Below are 18,988 nucleotides of genomic sequence, written 5' to 3'. Positions count from 1 at the left end.
ACATCACCTTCCTGATGTCATTGGTCCTCTTTGAGAATGGAGGACAAACAACAGCAACTGGTTGTGTCATTCTGGGCAAGTCAACAACTTCTCAGGGATCCAGGCAATTCACTAAGAAAATAAATAGCAGACAGGTCGCTAGTCTACAATGGTAGAGGTGCTTTCCTATGTTGATTAAATAACAATTCTAGACAAAAAAACAAAACAACATAGAACTAAAATAAGAGTGTTTGAAAAGTGTGTATTTCAAGGGCCTGATTCTACTAGCCTTGTTCAGGGAGAAGTTCCATTGACTAGGAGGACTGCTGCTTGAATAAGAATGCCATAATTAAACCCCTTTGAGGGCTCTTCACTTGAAAACAGCTTCTCCACCAAGAAAGGATTCCCAATCCTCTCAGTTTCGAGGTTTGTTCATTCTTTGTGTTTTGCGACTTCTCCATCAGTCTATGGGTCATGATTTTTTTCAATCATAAAATGCAATTGTTAACACCTGAAAAGGACTAGGAAATACACTTTATGTAAAAGTAGAGTCAGTTTGTTCCCAAACAAGCTGAAATGCTCATTGGTATATCTGGCTAAATGCAGGCCTTTCTTTGAAACAAGAATGAAGTTAGAAATAATATGCCTTAGAAAGGAAAAGTGGATGAAGTGGTTCTTGGAGGAGGAACAGTTTATTCATCTTCAATTACCACCAGCGCTTTAAAAAAAATTGTCATGAACTTAAGTTACTTTTCAGGAGAGAAATGAATGTTAAATTCTATTTTCATTGCTTCAAATCCCCTTCTGAGAATGTATTCTGACCTAACTGCAATCAGTGTCAACATCAAATTCCATGTTCTACCTGTTTACTTAGCTCTATTTCACGTGCACATTTCTATGTATTGATATAGCCTTTTTACTATATACCTCAGACACTGCTGTATGACCCTGGGCAAGTCACTTCACCCTGTTTGCCTCGGTTTCCTTATCTGTAAAATGAGCTGGAGAAAGAAATGGCAAACTGCCCAAGTATCTTTGTCAAGACAACTCTAAATGAGTTCACAAAGAGTCAGACATGACTGAAAAGGCTGAACAACAACATGTACTTTTCATTTTAAGTAGCTATGTAATATTCCATCATGTTGATATGCCACTTGGCACAGCCTGCGTTGAGTTGTTTTCAATTAATCACTATTAAAAATAGTACAGCTGTGAACTTGTTCAATTTAAATGTGTGTGTGTGTGTGTGTGTGTGTGTGTGTGTGTGTGTGTGTGTGTGTGTTGAGATCCCATTAGGTGCAAGGCAGAGAACAAAAACCAGTAAGACAGGGAAATCCATAATACAAACATCAGCCTCCTTCCACATTCAGCTTACAACATAAAAGAATGAGCTTCTTTTGCAAATTTATTCATGCCTATGAAAATAACACAAGATTCATATACAATGGAATATGTAAATTTGGGATCAGCAGCAACAGAACAGGTAAGAGTTTAGAAATTAGATACATTGGGGACAGGCAGGGGAGAGAGGAAGTTTCAGTCAGCTGGATAATGCCTCCCCAAAATATTAGGTTGTGAGGGTTTTGAAGACCAGTAGAGACAGAGAAAGGGAGGGTTAATGTAGGAGGCTGCCCTAGAAGCCTGGCATAGCCTTGGTGTCAGTATAGTATCAGAGGAGGTAGACAGAGAATGACAGTCTGTCAGAGATAGGAGAGCCAAAATATCCTGAGGTAAATCAGTGAAATAGGATAGGGTCAACTGGAGAAGACCCAAAGAGCAATTTTGTTTATGTAAGGGCTAGTCGGAAGCCAAGATCACTATCAGAAATCCCTGGGTAGGAGGATAATGCCAGCTGAAAAGTGGTTGATTAAAATTATTTTGGGGGAGCAGTCAACAATTTTAGAATTATAGTAGAGAAAGGGTGAACAGAGGCAGGGATTTCAAAGGATCATAGATCTAGAATCAGAAGTGACCACAAAGATCATCTAGCCCAACCCGGTCACTTTATAGATGAGGAAACTGAGGCCTCCAGGTTAAGTGACAAGGTCACACTGGTAATGGGCACTAGAGATGGGAACAATGGGGGAGAAGCTTGCAATGGCCACTAATCTATCTAAGGACTTCATTTATTGTCATATTCATAATGGAATTAGTTACAAAATGCAGAGCAAAATTAATTTGATCTTAGATTTGAACTGACATGCTCTTTTTCCCTGTTGAACCATGAAAGCGTATGAATCTTTCTAACTGCTTTGGACTCTCATTGGAATGGCAGTTCTTTCCCAACTCAAAATTACCTAAGCATGACATACTTTTTGTTTTTTTTTTTCCAGCAAGACAGACAGTGACCAGCTGTTCTTTATCTTCACTGAAGAAAGAACTAGAAAAAATGAGCTAATACTACAGCAAGAAATTTAAGTTAAAAGTAAGATGTAATTTTCTAAGGACAAAGGAGTAGAATGGGGAGTTAAACCCAGTATAGACCACTGTAAAAGAGTTATAGAAGCTCCATCCCTGAGATTTTAGAGAAGATAAATAATGATTTATTTTAAGTGCTTTAGTGTAGTTCTACCAAACTGGACAAGATGACTCTGAACTCTGAGCTATGGAGTTATATGATTAATTAAATTAGGAGTAGGTTGCAGTAGAAAAATTATAAGATTTGGAATCAAGGGATTGGAATCAAGTCTTGGCCTTGCTACTTATTATGGAACTTTAGGCAAATCATTTAAACTTTTCTGGGCCTCAATTTCCTCATCTGTAAAATGAGGAGGTTGGGGTACATGGTTTCTAAGATTCCTTCTAAGTTCTTGTCATTCTGAAATTTAACAAAAGCCTCTGATTCAAGGGTAAAATCTACATACAAATCTACCATTTAAAAACTCTGCATGATTAAATTAAATTATGCAAATTAGATGAGAGTTCCTTTTTGTTTTGTTTCAACAAAAATATAATTGAGAAAATGCTGTTTTCCAGAAATTCCAGATATTTCAGTATGGCTCCCTTCTAAAATGGGAATGTTTTGAAAGACAAAAAAAAAGGCTAGAAACCCTGGTTCAAGCTGGCCTCCCCTTTTCCCTTCCCACACCCCCATCTTTACCCAACTCTTTCACACACTTAGCACAGGGTTCTATTATGTTAGTTTACCTCCTCCCCACTAAGGTATTACCTGATATGCACACAGTTACCCTGGAGACTCTATGCCTATCTCAAACCACACGAATTCCTGCCTAGTAGACAACGCTCTCATTGTCTTTGCTTCATTCATAACCACGTGGAGTTGAATGAGAAAGCTTCTGTCAAAGACTGAGGAGGAAGGCAAACCATTCATTTAGAGAGGATTGAGAGAAATTAGGAAAAGAGGAGATGGGAATTAGGATGAAATTCAATGTGTCCTTATGCATCATCTATGTATGTTCTTGAGTTATGTATCTGTGGGACTATTTAAAAGGTATGATCCTAGCTGGCATTTATATGACACACTTGAGGAGTAGGAAGGAAATTTACATGTTACCTCATCTGATTCTCACAACAAATCTGTCAAGTAAGTGCTGTTAAAGATGAAGAAACTGAGGCTCAAAGAATTTAAGTAACTTTCTCAGGGTCCAAACAACCAGAAAACAGGATTCATACCCAAGTCTTCCTGATTCCAGGTCCAGCACTTCAGCCTGTATGCATCCTGCTTTTCAGGAGCAATTTTTTGTGTTTATAAAAACCTAATTTCAAAGAATTTATCCAAACAAAACACAGTTTCATATGAATTTCAATGAAAAGGGTATTTTGACCTCTGTCTCATCAAAAAAAAGGACTTTTAGGTGAGTGGGACGACATGTGATAAAGATGTGAATTAATGTATCTGGGGAGCACATGGCCTACAAGCAGAGGTTCCCAAAGTGGGCAATGTCAACCCCAGGGGGGCACTGGAACAATCTAAGGGGGCAGTAGTAGCTTTGGGTGCAATTGGAGGGCATCAATTGATAAACCAGTATAGACCACTGATGAGTGAATAATATTAGAGACTGTGTGGAGAAACAGTAGGTAAATCCCTGCTTACTACACGGTTGTGTCCCAGAATAGGGAGTAAGAAATACTGGCCCAATAAACTGTACTAAAAGAGGGGAAAGACTCAGTCATTGTCCTCTTGGAGTTTAAAAGCTAATAACATTCATTCATCTATTTATTAGTTGCCTACCATGTACAAGGTACATAGTAAGCAATCAATTAGGACATAGAGGCTGTTGTACAAGCCTCTGTATACCAAGAATACAACCAAATATGTTAAAATGAAGGAACCTGGAGAGTTGGACTAGAGCCAAGTGAGTTCAGAGAGCCCAGTACTTTCATCTACCCTAACAATCAGACAATTAGCAAGTATTTAATTAGTGCCTACTGTTCTAGACACTGTCCAGGACAAAGAGGTACAATACATGGGGAGGACACACCGTACACTGGAAAGAAGGTGAGGTCAGGAGTCAGGAGGCCTGAGACTTAGCCTAAGCACTAACACTAAATGGCTCCGTAACTGTGGGCAGCTTATTTCATCTTTCTGGGTCATATTTTTGACATATAAGCACAGGAGCCCTGGGAGCAACAGCACTTTCCAGACCACTAGTCCTTCATTCAGCCCAGCCCCCACAACCATCACTTAGGCCAGAAATGACTTCTGTGGAGAAGGAGTGGGCCATCCTCACCAACTTCCAAACAATAGGGCAACCATAGGGCAAGCAAACCAGCCTAGGGAAAGCATGAAAGCATCCTGAAGGAGAGACATAGAGGCAGCATGTATCCAGTCTGTCAAACCATCACTGTCATCTTGACCACCATCTCTCCTCAGACCTCTATGAACACAGTCCAGGACCCTAAACCCAAGAGCCTCGAGGATAACAATGCTTCCAAGCCCACTGCCTGTGGCCATTATCCCTGGAAGCAATCCTTGTGTAGATGCAGCCTTGCAACTGCTCCTGCAGGTGTGAAAGTCACATCTATTGAAGACCCAGAAAAGAAAGTTCTTGCAGTGTGTCTCTGGTACTGTCAAATGATGCAGCATAAGAAACTTCTCCTCATTTTGTCAGTGGACATGGCATTAAAGAAGAGACACTACCATCTGCTTTGCCACTGCTCTAAAAAATGCAGGATCTCTCTATCGGATTGGCAGCTGAAGGCTTCCACATGTTTAGACTCCCCTAGTGGAATCTGAGTTCCTTGAGAACAAAGACTGTCTTACTTTTCTATCTGCATCCCAGGAGCTTGGCACAGTGCTTTGCACAGAGTAAATAGTTTAAAAAATGCTTTTTTCATTCATTATTAGTTTTCTCATCTATAAAGTGATAGGGTTGAACTAAATGATCTCTGAGGTCCCCATCATCCTAATCTATAATGCACACAATCTATGCAGATTTACCCAGGAATGCTGTATACATAAGCTCATAGAGATAGCATTTAGTAAAGGCACACACGTACACATCACATAGCTTAACATTCATACTTAGAACATTCATTCTATGGAAAGCAACATTTCCTTCCAGTCCCTCAGGTTTGAAAACTAAGTGTCACCCTCGACTCCATACTATCTTCCACCCCTCATATTCAAACTGTTGCTAAGGCCTGTTGATTTCACCTTTGCACCTCTCTCCTCTGGTGCAGGCCCTCATCACCTCATCCCTGGGCTATTGTAATAGCCTGCTGTGGGTCAGCCTGTTACAAGTCTCTCCAATTCTTCCTCCATTCAGCCATCAAAGTGATTTTCTTAAAACATGGGTCCTACCACGTAACTCAGAAGTCGCCTCCGGCAATAAACTCCAGTGGCTCCTAATTCCTTCCAAGAGCAAATATAAAATCCTGTTTGGTGTTCAAAGCCCTTCATAACCTAACACCCCTTCTCCCCGACCTTTCCACACCTTACTCTCTGCCGTGTACTCTTAGATCCAGTGACAATGGCCTCTTTGCTGTTCCACAAACAAGACCCTTCACCTCTTGGCTTTGGACATTTTCTCTGGCTATCCTCCATGCCTGGAATGCTCTCACCTCATCTCCACATACTGAATTCTATGGCTTCCTTTAAGTCCCAACTAAAATTCCCTCTTCTACAGGAAGTCTTCCTCAACTCTTCTTAATTCTAGTGCCTTTTCTCTTTTAATTATTTCCTATTTATCCTGTATATAGTTTGTTTGCATATATTTGTTTACTTGTTTTCTTCTCCATTAAATTGTGAGCTTTTTGAGGGCAGGGACTATCTTTTGTCTCTTTTTGTATCCACAGTGCTTAGCACAGTGCCTGGCAGGTTGTAGGTACTTAAGAAATATTTGTTGACTGACTTTAATTAATGGAGAATTTCATTATATGAGTATTCCTTCTATCAGTACTGGTTGCAACCCCTTCCATGCCTGGTCTTACATCACAGTCATCTATATTTCCTTTACATCCCTTCCACCACCTCTTGTGCATAGGTCATCATTGAAAAAATGCTCTTGACCACTTGTACATCTTTCTATTTCTCTTTGGATCACCTCAAAAAGTCTTGAGGGATCACTTTACAAAATGCCTCTGGGTGGACATGCCAAACGAATGGAAATAGTCTTGGATGATATTATTACCCCAAAAAGATGATCAAGGAAACATTGATAGCTCCCAACCTACATGCCTGCTTTCCCATTTTTATAAAATCTCTATGAGAATGATATACACATATATCAAGGATATCCTTGCTGAAGAGATGAGAAGGAACAAAAAGGCTTCTGCAAACTATTTTCTATGGTAGATAACTTTATAGTCACACATTTGACTGAAAAGTATATAAAATACGAAATCTCTGAGTATTTATTATTCATTCATTACAAAATAAAGTATTTGCCTCAGTAGAGCAAAATGTAATCTTAAAGGAGTTCCTTCAACAAAAAAATCTCATGGGTTAATAAGATGAGAGACAGCATGGTGTGTTGGGAAAAGGACTGATTTTGAAGTCAGAAGGCCTGGATTTAAATCTTGGCTCTATCACTTATTCCCTGTGTGACCCTGGGTAAGTCACTTAACTTTCCTGGGGCTCAGCTTCTTTATACGTAAAATGAAGGGATCAGACTAAATGACCTATGAGGTTCCTTCTAGTTCTAAACCTGTTATTAGATTGTATGATTGTCTGACAAATGCAATCAGAGACAATTATGTTCAATGACCATTGGGTTATTAACCTCAAATAAGGTATAAAACAGGGAGACCCTGTTTAAGAACACACTGAAGGTGTTCTTCCAAATGGAAGGATTCCCTGCGGATGCTCAAGTACTCCAGATGCTCCTATTGGCAGAGGATATAGTGCTGATTGCATCCAGTCCCAGACAATTACATGGCCTCCTCAATGAGATCCATGATTACTCAAAAGAAATGAACCTACCAATGCCTTGATCTATATTTAGATAAAAGCCTAAAGATTGGGAGCAGTAAGAGAAGAGGTTGGGAGTTAGCGATTAGGTACATTCCTGTGTAGTTCAGGAAGAGCTGATTTTGTTAATTTGAGTAATGCCTTACTAAAAGAACTAGCATTTCAAGGCTCTGAACTCAGAAGAGAGACATCCATTATTATTATTGAGATGATGGAGAAAGAGGACTTGGACTTAGGATAGACCTGGAATCAATTCATTTGGATTTAATGAGCATTCATTAAGCTCATTTAATATGTACAATACAGTGTTAGACTAAAGGTATACAAAGACAAATCGTGCTTACCCACAACAGGATCACAGCTCTCTGAGCCTCTGTAAAATGGGGATCATTTTACATGAAAATGAAGAACACAGTCATCAGGATGTTCAAATTAGACGATGTATGTCAAGCCCTTTGCAAACTTTGAGGTGATTATATGCTTAAAGTGGTGAAGTGGAGAGAGTGCTAGACCTGGAGTCAGGAAGACTCATCTTCCTAAAGTTAAAATTTGGCCTCAAACACTTAGTAGCTGTGTGACCCTGGGCAAGTCACTTAACCCTGTTTGCTTTAGTTCCTCATCTGTAAAATGAGCTGGAGAAGGAAATGGCAAATCACTCCAGTTTTTTTGCCAAGAAAACCCAAAATGGGGTCATGAAGAGTTGGATATGGCTGAACAACGGTTAGAGAGAAGTCAAGAGCCTAGAGCCTCCTCTAGGATAGACTGTATTAGAGGAAGGAAAATCTGAGTGGGGTATGACATATCAAAGCTGAAAGAGAGGTTTATGGTCTAAGGTCTAGTTCTAAGATTCCACAAAAATATTGAATGAAGCAAACATTTTAAAATGTCTATTGTGATTCTATTGTCCCCATACATGAGTTTATCATAGAGACAACACTAAAAAACATGCAATAATTAAAAAACTCAAACAAGGCAACATATAATTAAGTGTGGTACAGCCTATAAGTGCATTAGTTGTTCAGGAAAAAAAAGGTGTCAGTTGGGGGCCAGAGTAGCCAAGTAAAGCTTCATAGAGGAAGTAGAACTTTAGTTGGTTCTAATTATCATCCTTTCAAATTATTAAGTATTCTGGTACACATGGCTCCAATTGAGGGGCTCAGAGGACTGGACTGGAAATATAACGCTGCAGAACTACATCTTTGGAAGGATGCTGTGCACACCCTGTGAAACACCGGGGCTTGAACACTTTTGCCCTAGAAACAAAAAGAGCTGTTTCCTCATGGGGTCTTATGGCCGGATAGTCTTATAGGCAACAATATTGTTGCCTATCTCAGAGTACTGCACATCTGAGAGACAGCAGCGGGAAAATAGAAGATGAAGTGGGAAAGTGGTAAGAAAGGTGGAGTGATGGAGGAAAGAGAGGGAGAAGAGGAAAAGAGTGGTAATCATATATTTGGAGACGAAAGAGACCTTAAAATCATTTTGTCTAAGCCTCTCATTGTATGGATGAGGAAACCGAGACCCAGAGAGATTACGGAACTTAACCAAGGTCACACAAGCAGTTAAATGCATTAGTGCTCATATTTGAACACAGGTGCTTTACTTCCAGGTTCACTGATCTGTCAGCGGTTATAGATTTCTGGAAAAGGGCACGAAAAATGGGGAAGGGGAGACGGAAACATGGAGAAAAGAGGAGAGAGGAGAAAGAAAAGAGCAAAAGGAAGGAGGGCGGAAACGGGGAGAAAAAAAGGACGAGGAACGGAGAGAAAGACAGAAGGATAGAAAGGAGAAAGAAAGGAAGAAAAAGGTGAGAAGAGACAGACAGACTCCATCCTCGCTGGACCTAGGAGAGCGACTTCCTCCTTTTTATGGTCCTGCCCTGAAGAAGGCGTGGCCAGGGAAGGGAGGCACCCCTGGCGCGGGCTGGGCAGAAGGGAGGCTCCAATGGGAACGCCGGGGTTTGCCCGCCCCCCACCTCCTTTGGGGCAATGAGAAGCTAGAGGAGAGAGATTAGGCTGCCGGCCCTCTTGAGGGAGTTTGCTCTGGAGGAGATAAACGGCTGCGGTGGCGCGGGAGCGGACGCGGACCCGGACCCGGACTCGGACTCTGTCCTGCCGAGCTGGCCCACCGTTCCCGAACTCCCGCCCAAAAAGAAGCGGGGAGGGCAAGGGAGGCTCAGCTGGAGGCCAGAGCTGGCAGCTGAAGCTACTGGCCAGGAGGAAAGTGCGGGCTGCCTGGCGAAGGGGGAGTGCCTAGAAAGTTGGCGTCCTCCGCCGGCGGAGCCATGATCTGGGGGGGCAGCCTTGACCTCGCGCCTCGGAGCCTAGCATGTCCCCCACTGCTAGCCCCTCTGCTGCTGCCGACGCTGAGGTCTCTGCTGCTGCTGCTACTGCTGCTGCTCGGGGTCCCGGCGCCGCTGGCAGGGCGCGCGGAGAAACTAGGTGAGTGGAGCGGCCGCCGGCCCGGGGCAAACCCCAACTTTTCTCGGCGAGTTTAGCCCAGTGCTGGCCCCTGCTGTCTGCCAGAGCTGGAGATCCTCCTGAGGCTGAGGGCCCGCGGGGGATTGAAGGGATGGAAGGAGGAAGGAAGTTGGATTAGCCGCCGCCACCTTTCCAAACCTTGTGCCAGGCAGGCAGCCCGCGTGCAAACCTCAGACCTTAATCCTAGGGTCCCAGACACCGGCGCGGCTTTACGAAACGAGCTCCCGTGGGATGAGTGTTTCTCATCGCCCTCCGTCAGCCCCACAAATGAACAATCCAAAAGAATAAAACCAAAACGAGGCTGACTGTTTGTTCGTGGTCAGTCTGCCTACTTAACTAGCTCGTAGTTTAATTCTGATTCCCTGGCTGCCGGCCTCCTGAGAAATGTCACAACCCCAAGCAACTCTGTGTGTGTGTGTGTGTGTGTGTGTGTGTGTGTGTGTGTGTGTGTGTGTTAGAAGGGCGAGGAGGTCTGAATAGTAAAAAGCCCCCAGGGAACAGGTATCGAATGATTTAGTGAAAAAGCCCCCATGGAGCAGGTATCAAATGATTTTAAATGTCTGGCACTCATAGTCATACGTTAGTTAAACAGCATTTAAAGTGCTGGCATTCCTTGGGGAAAGAAACGTAAAGGTGGTAGTGGGCAGACTGTGCTTCTTTCTTATGAATCAGAGTAGGGGTTCTTAACCTTAGGTCCATGGACCCCATTCCCACTCTTAATTCTACAGGGTTCATAAAATAGATTTCAGAGGGTTGGGGAAAAATTATATCGTTATTTTCACTAAACTCTAACTGAAATTCATCATTTCCTTCAATTCTTTAGAAACATTCAGAGGTGTCCATAGGCTTCACTGTGATTAGCAAAATGTCTGGCACATAGTAGGCGCTTAAGTGTTTATTGACTGAATGGTTATTTTTTTCACCAAACTGCCAACGGTCCCCATGATACAATCAAGTTAAGAATCTCTGAGTTAGAGTAATGAATACCATTGTTCTTCCCTACCCCTTTAGTTTTATGCATCCCCTTGACTTCCTTTAGCTCTGGCATTTGTGATTGATTCAATAACTGTTGGCAATCCAGTCCCCTCTGTTAGCCTGTTCTTTTTGACTGATCTGGGTGCCATGCATGTCTTGACCTAGTTAATCCATGCTTACTTTATCCTTGAGGCTGAGAATCCACCAGATTAAAGTACTAAGCAATCCTATGAGACATGTGTAACTATGATTTGTTAATCTTTCTTAATTAGGTGTCTAATCTGAATGAAGGAAAGAAGGGAAAGACCACACTGTGGCAATCTGACCCCAGGGGATGCTTTTTATGCCCGAGCTGTCATTTTTTTGCCTCAGTTTCCTTTGATTCTTTCTCATCCTCCACCAGACAAATAATGTTGCTATTATCTCAGAGTAGTGACTCCAAAAGAACCTGATCAGTGAGCCCTTCTGGACCATCTTATACAAAACAGAAAGAAAACTAAAAATAAACTGAAATATGGCAGTTTTCACAGTGCCGTGTGACAGTTGTTGGCAAGATTATAAGCATTAATTCATGGTACTAATTAAGAATTATTAGCAATTCATTGTGAAAATGAATATGTTAACTTGAGAGGCATCATGCTCAGTGGACTGAGAACTGGATTCAGTCAGGAAGACTTAGGTTCAGATCTCACCTTTGGCAACATTTAGGCTGAATGCCAAGTCACCTACTTTCCAATACTCCAGCAATTCTCTAAGGTCATAGATCACAGGACATTAGATGACCCCTGTGATGTTTCCGTAAGATGATTTTTCTAAAGTGTAGATTTGACCATGTCACTCCTCCCTTTTCCTCTCAGCCCCTTTACCTTCCTAGGATGTTTCAGTGGCTCACTCTCATCTCAGGGATCAAATAAAATGTTCTTTGGCATTTAAAGCTGTTAATAACTTGGCCACCTCCTTCCTTTTCAGTCTTCTTTCAAATTACTCTCCTCTACTTGCTTTACAATTTAGCCACACTGACCTACTTGCTGATCCTTGAGCATAATACTCTGTGCCTTTGTACTGGCCATCCCCCATGTCTGGAATATTCTTCCTTCTTACCCCCCACCTCTTAGTTTCCCTGACTTCCTTTAAGGTTTAGTCCAGATCCCACCTTCTGCAGGAGACTTTTTTAATCCCATGCCTCATCACCTGTAAATGCATTTATTCCCCATTCAGATGAGCACCTTCATTTACTTTTTATATAACTTGCATGTTACATGTTGGCCCTCCCATTAGAATGGAAGCTCCCTGAGGATGGGGATTGGGCTTGGGGTGTTTCTTTTATCTTTCTTTGTAAACACATAGCTTATCACAATGCCTGGCACAAAGGAAGTGCTTGGTAAGTGTTTGTGGACTGACTGATGTGTTTTGACCTGAGAGTTTTCCTCTTCAGGAATTCCCTACGTCAGTGAAATCACAGTTCCCACCCCCTCTCCCCCAATACCAAATTAACTTTTAAAATGTTGGAACTGTACTACAGTATATGCATACAAACACACACACACACACACACACACACACACAATATATATATATATATATATACATATATATATATATATATATATTTGGTATTCAAATAACAGTTGATTTAAACCATTTTTTCCTTTTCTTTTCAAGTCATGAAACACAAATTGAGGGCTAATTTTTAAGTATAAGATGGGTGAACCAAAGCTTACAATACTTACTATGCTGGCGTGTTTAAGGCTCTTACCCATGCTTCTAAATAAACCTTTAGATAAATCTCCATCCAGTCCATTAACTAGACATTTTTTTGAACAACAGCTTTCTGGGAGGAAGTTAGCAGTGTGACTATGTAAACACTTATAATTTGGCTTTAAATTGAACAAGTCACTGCAGATGACTGGTGGAATGTGATACATTTCTTATGGCTACTATTTCTGTTGCTATCAAGTATTATGCAAGTTGAGAGTGTCAAGGGCCCTAATAAAGGATGAAGGTGATTTAAAATCAAATCTTAGATTCAAGAGCTTGAATGAGGAGGTTACAATTACAATAATAATAATGACTTAAGTAACAGCTCACATTTATAAAGAGTCATAGATTTAGAGTTGGAAGAGAACTTAGAGGTCTTTTAGTCCAACTCCCTCATTTTCCAGACGAGGAAACAGAGGCCCAGAGAAATTGTGACTTACCCAAGGTCATAGGCATAGTAAGTGGCAAAGCTGGTGTTTTAAGAATTTTAAAGCTGTTTCCCACAACCCTAGAAAGTTGTTAGTAGTATGCCAGTTTTACTGATGAGAAAAACTGAGGCTTAGAGAAATTTCTATTTATTGACTATCTGACAGCTAGCAGAAATAGGAGCTAGGAACTGAATGCAGGTCTTTTGATACCTAGTCTAGAGTTTTGGGTTTTTCCCCCTGCTCTTCCAGACTGCTTCTCAATAATACTAGTTCATCTGAGTTGACTTTTATTGCAAAATTGAAAAGATAAGGTTGGGGGGGATAGAAAATTTGATGATGAATAGTATCTACGTTTACAGCTTCCTCAATTGACAGAGTGAAACATTTTAGTGTTTTCTCCTCAAAGACTTAGATCCTTAGATCCACTTTTGAGTCCTAGAAATGTGTTACTTGTTTAGGAAGTTATGTGGTGGATTCCAGTTGTTTTTGTTATGTCTTGGTGTTCCATTTTTAGGAGATCAGCAGCAGCAACCTTGAAAAGAGGCACTCATCTAGCTGTCTTGGATGAATAACAGTTTGTTCTGCATGAGAAAAAAACAAGAATGTTTATTTCATTATCTTTGCTCTGTTCTTCTAGGAGTGAAGAGTATATTCAAAAATATGAGAGTGTAAGGACCATTTTTGGAATTGCAAAACTTCTTTTTAAAGCTGGTTTAGGGATACAGAAATAGGCTCTTATTGTACATAGTTGACATATTTCAGGGACATAATTTGATCTGTCGTGTATCCAAAGCCGTGTAACAATGAGCAATGTTATAATAGGATTTAGTGTACATACTCATAAGGCTGATAAGTGGGATTATTTTAAGTCATGCATGGATTGCAGTTTGGCAACACCACATTGCAGTGTTGGTCCCTCATATCTGCTTAAGTGAAAGCAAGTATTGGCACAAGCTGTTCCAACATAATTTTTATCGCTTAGAGAATAAAATTTAGTTTCATAATGCAGACTATTCCTTTCTTTTGACTCTTCTGGTATAGATACAATGGCTATGATTTAGTCCCAACCTTATTGCCTTAATAGCAAACTTTATAGAGCATTATGATGACTTTCCATGGGTCAAGAAAGATATTTGCTTTCTATATGTCTTTTAAACAGAAGCCTTGTGGACAGAAAAATGCATCTCAGTGGAACAGCAGGCATGATGTCACCTGGGCCTCTGGTGTAGATAATTTGTTCCATTCATAAACACTTAATATTTACACTAAATATTTCAGGAAGGAAATAGGTTACACTAAAACAACTAAAACTGGTTCAAAGGATATTTGTAAAAACCAAGAGTTTAACTTTGATCATTTCAACACAGGTTTTTTGATCTCTGTTTTAGACACTTGATAACCTGCTAACCTCAGGGTGCTAGAAACAGACTTAGGGGATGAAAACGAAAAGCCACAACCTTAAATAAATGAGTTGTGATTTGTTTTTAAGCATTTGGAGATAAATTAAACTATTTATGACATATTTAGAGGATTTAATTTGTTTGGAGACAAAATAATTTGTTTATGCAAACATTTCTGAGTTTATAAAGAATTGCCATATAATGTGGGAGCTGTGTGCATTAAAAAACTTCATTCCTTTTGCCATTTATTAGATCTTTCACTCACTCAACAAACACTGGAGAGTGGAATACAAAAGGAGTAGAGAATATAGCCCCCTATCCCTTAGGATCATAGATCTAAAGCTTAGGTCTTTAAGGCCAACCTGAACCTCCCTCTTCCCCCAGTGAGGCTCAGACCAGTTAACTGACTTGCCCAAAGGTACACAGGGAATAAAGGGCAAGCTGGGATTTGAACTCAGATCGAATGATTACAAGTTCACCTCTGCACTCTACTATACAGCCTTGAAGACATTGTTCTTTATTTGAGGCTTCAGGACATATATATGAAATGATTCCAAGGCAAAGTAAAAAAATGGTGTGCATAAGATAACTGCTAAAAAGCCTTTTGGTTTTTAGGAAAGGCTGAAAAATGTGTTTTTTAAAAGACAAAATTTATTTCTGGCCAGGCTGATTTAGGGAATTTAAGTGAAGAGGAAGGAAGAACATGGATTTCCATTCTCTTCTTCCGCCTCCCCCTTTAAAGAATTTTAGTCTGTGGGAGCAATTTGTCATTTTGAAGTTGAAAAGTCATGTTGATGTAATCTTCCAGATGTTCAGGCCTTAGTTGTGGTTAAAAATAGTTGTTTGTTGGTGGGGGGGGGGTTGTTGCTGGTAAATGAAGAAGTCATATGGTTATTTGTGGCTACAGTTCCTTATGTAGAAATAATAGCCAACTTTTGTGGCTCCACTCTAGTGAGTCCAGCCAGTCCTGCAAAAGGGCTCCTTTTGGTATAAGAAAATGAGGAGGAGGAGGAGGAAGTTGGAGGAGGAGAAGAAGGAGAAGGATGAACCTGAATATTTTGGAAGAACATTGTCTTGTAGCTTGAGCGAATAGGGTAGAGAAAAATGATATATGATTTAGATTTGAAACCACATATTGAAAATGTGATTATTGCCATCTGTTAATCTTATTTGAACAAAAGATTGTGGGAAGCTCTGAGAAATTTTTGCTCGTAATACCAAGAAGGCTGTTTTGAATCAGTTGTCCATGATAGTTTTAGTTGAGAAGACAAGGGACTTGGGCTTGGGCAAGTGCTATCTAAGTTGATGAAATTATGCTATTGGCGGATTTCCAAAATCCTTAGGAGAACCTGGGTTTGAATCTCACCTCTGACACTTACTAGTCATGTGAACCTGGGCAGGGCACTTAACTACTCAGAGCCTCAGTTCCCTTATCTGTAAAATGGGGATAATAATAGTACCCACCTCACCTGGGTGTTGTGAGGATCAGATGAGGTAATATAAATAGGAAACACTTCTCCAGCTATATGCCAATGTCAGCTATCCTCCTCATTCTCATCAGCATTCATTCATTCACGGTGCATAGCATATTATTTGGTCATGTCTTGAAAGTCTTCTAGATCAGTGCTTTATTAACACTTATGGGGTTTTTTTTTCCTTTTTCCCTCATCCATTGGTTTGTGTGCTGTTATGAAGTCTGTAATAAACATTAGCAGAAATTCCAGGTTTTTGTTGTTTACAGAATCCTGTGGTAAATGCATATTTTAAGATAATTTAATGATTTATAAGAAAGGCTGCCAGGAATCACTTGGAAACTCAGTAATAAGGAAGGATTTTATCTCCAGGTTTTGCTTCTGAACTCTCACTTATTTTTCAAATGAGTTGGGCTTTTCTCCCCAGATAGTCTCCACAGACAGACCACAGATTGCTTATAAACCCACCTTCCCTTCCTAAGCAATTTTTAATCCTCTTTCTCTTTTCCTTTAGTGTCTTCCTCAGGTATCACCTCTTTCACGAAGATTTCTGTAATTCAACCCTACCCCTTCACCACCACTCAAAGTGGTTCACCCAAAGTGATCCCTCTATCCTTAAGTTCTTCAATGTTTCTTTTTATTAATCTCTCCTTTGTCCTTATCACATTTTATCTTATATTTATTTGTGTAAATGGTATTTACCTCTATTAAATTGTAAACTTCTCGAGGACATGGACAGTTTTGGTTTCTAGCTTTGTTATCCCCAGGACCTAGTATAGTGTTTTGTGTATAGTAGGGACTTCATAAATGTATGGGTGTTCATTGGTGTAGTAAAAGGGGTGGGAGTGGAGGTAGATACAAAATACAAAGTTGCTGGACCCAATCTTGACTCTACTTGTTCCTACAATCCCTATATACAATCAGTTGCCAAATCTTGGCAATTCAGCCTCCTCAATACCTTTCAAATCTCCACTCACCTAGGCTTAGGGGATTTTGTATTTTATTCTGGAGTTATTAAAAGACTTTTTAATGGGTGAGGGTAACATGGTCAGAGCTGTATTTTAGAAACATCAATTTGTCAGCTTTTGCCAAGGATGAATTAGAGAGCGGAAAGACGAGACACAAGGCTATTATAGAAGTCCATGTAAGCCATGATAGAACTTGGATTGGGGTGGAGGGTTTGTGAATAGAAGGAAGGCAACTGAAGGCTGGATCCAGGGTTATAAAATTTTGTGACTTAGAAGGATGGTGCACAAAGGATCTAAGATTTATTTGATTAGTATGGGAACTCCCTCTACTGTACATGGTGCATACCAAATCCTAAGGAGTGGCCTGAGGCATATGATGTTGGGATATGCCCAAGATTTCATAAGCTCTGAGTGTGTGATATAAAATAGATCTTCTGGCTCCATAGCCAGAATTTTTTCTGCTGTCACAGTTGGCCCAGACCTTCATCATTTTTAACCTGACTTAGTGAAAGAGCCTTCTAACTAATCATCTGAAAGGGTCAAGGGATATCCTGGAGGTCCACAATTTAAGAACTGCTACTTTAACCAACAAGGTCTGCAATTTTATAGTCTTAGAGTAGAGGTTCTTAACCTGGGGTCCTTGAACTTTAAAAAAAGATAGATAGATAGATAGATAGATAGATAGATAGATAGATAGATAGATAGATAGATAGATAGATAGGTGCATCTCAGGATAATTGGCTTCCTTTGTCATCCTGTGTACTGTATTTTGTTTTATGCATTTAAGGAAACATTTTTTTTGTGGAGGTCTCCATAGGCTTTGCGGGTCTGCCACAGGGGTCCATGACATAAAAAAGAGTTAAGAATCCCTCTTAGAGAGTGGCCTCAGGCCATAGAAGTTAAGTGACTTAACTTCTGGATTACACTGGGAGTATGTCAGGTGCAACTTAAACCCAAGACTCCCTGACTCCTCATTAGCTTGTTTAACCACTGCATCAAGTTGCCTCTATTTTTTTGTAGCACAGTCTTTTTTTGTAACTAAATTAAGCTATTAATTTTTTTACGAATAACAAACCAAATGGATATTTTATAAAGGCTAGTTAACTTTAAACTACCAGTGCACACAAGGAAAATCAGAGCAGGGACTATTGTGTGTTCTAGGCACATTATTTTAAAGTTGTTAACTTGTGTTGACTCAGAGCTCTCCTTTCTTCCCCACAAAAAAGAATTGACATTAGATTTCTGTAGTAGGTTTCAGCCCTAAAGGAAGAATAAATAGACCCTGATGCCGTTGGAACACTAGACTTTTTTTCTAGCACCACATTCTTTGATTTTTTGAATGGGGGGCAGTTGTCTTGTTTCTAGAATCAGAATGACTAAATTTGGTTCTTTTTCTCTAGAGAACACCTACTTTGTTTAGTCCTCCAAAAAACTCTTCTGTGGAAAAGAGGAGCCCGTCTGTCTCCATACCACAAAGAAGATGAGAAAAATATCCTTGCTTCTTCAGTCACCACTAACTCAGAATAGCCTGGAAATCCTTGGAAACTTTCTTGACTTTTAGGTGGGGGAGGGAGGGAGGCAATGTGAGTTTGTTAGATGTGTATATGAGGAGGGGAGAGGATACAGCTGTGGTCAGTTCCCTATTGTTGACTCTCAGAATTTTGGATTGCCATGGAACATCTGTCTTGTACTACTAGTCCTTCTACCCTTCTAAATGCATGCTAGTGTTCAATGAAAAACAAGTTGGAGAAAAACAGAGTGCTTACTTATTTCACAGGATCTAAAGATAAAGGGGACTTTAGACCATCTTACCCTTTCATCTTCCAAATGAGGAAACTGAGGCACAATATGTGAAATGACTTACCTGAGTCATACTCAGATGCTCTGGCTTCAAATCCACTCTGTCATTATGGAAACCTCCATAGAGGTTTAATAAATTGCTGTAATTCTTCATAACTTGTAATGAATGGTTCTTTTTGTTGTTATTTATACAACTTATTTGCAACAGAGGAAATTTTAATATTTTCCTTTAAAATGATAGTTGATAACTAACAGCTTGCTTTCCACTATGTTGTGATAGGTGGTGTGTAGTACATGAAAGCAGTACACATCCTTTGGGAAGAGTATATTCTTATTTCCCTTTCTCCCTGAAGACA

General features: G+C 40.2%; 1 protein-coding gene across 1 annotated transcript in view; it reads left to right on the top strand.

Moving 5' to 3' along the window:
• Positions 1–9,428: 9,428 nt before the first annotated feature.
• DCBLD1 (discoidin, CUB and LCCL domain containing 1) overlaps positions 9,429–18,988 on the top strand; it is a 95,714-nt gene continuing 86,154 nt past the window's right edge. Inside the window, exon 1 of the mRNA XM_036769321.1 lies at positions 9,429–9,792. Coding sequence (XP_036625216.1) covers positions 9,636–9,792 — 157 coding nt within the window. The 5' untranslated portion in view covers positions 9,429–9,635. The remainder of the gene's footprint in view (positions 9,793–18,988) is intronic.

The sequence above is a fragment of the Trichosurus vulpecula genome, chromosome 7 (assembly GCF_011100635.1).
Source record: "Trichosurus vulpecula isolate mTriVul1 chromosome 7, mTriVul1.pri, whole genome shotgun sequence".
Classification (NCBI taxonomy): domain Eukaryota; kingdom Metazoa; phylum Chordata; class Mammalia; order Diprotodontia; family Phalangeridae; genus Trichosurus; species Trichosurus vulpecula.
This window is presented reverse-complemented; position numbering and strand designations above follow the sequence as displayed.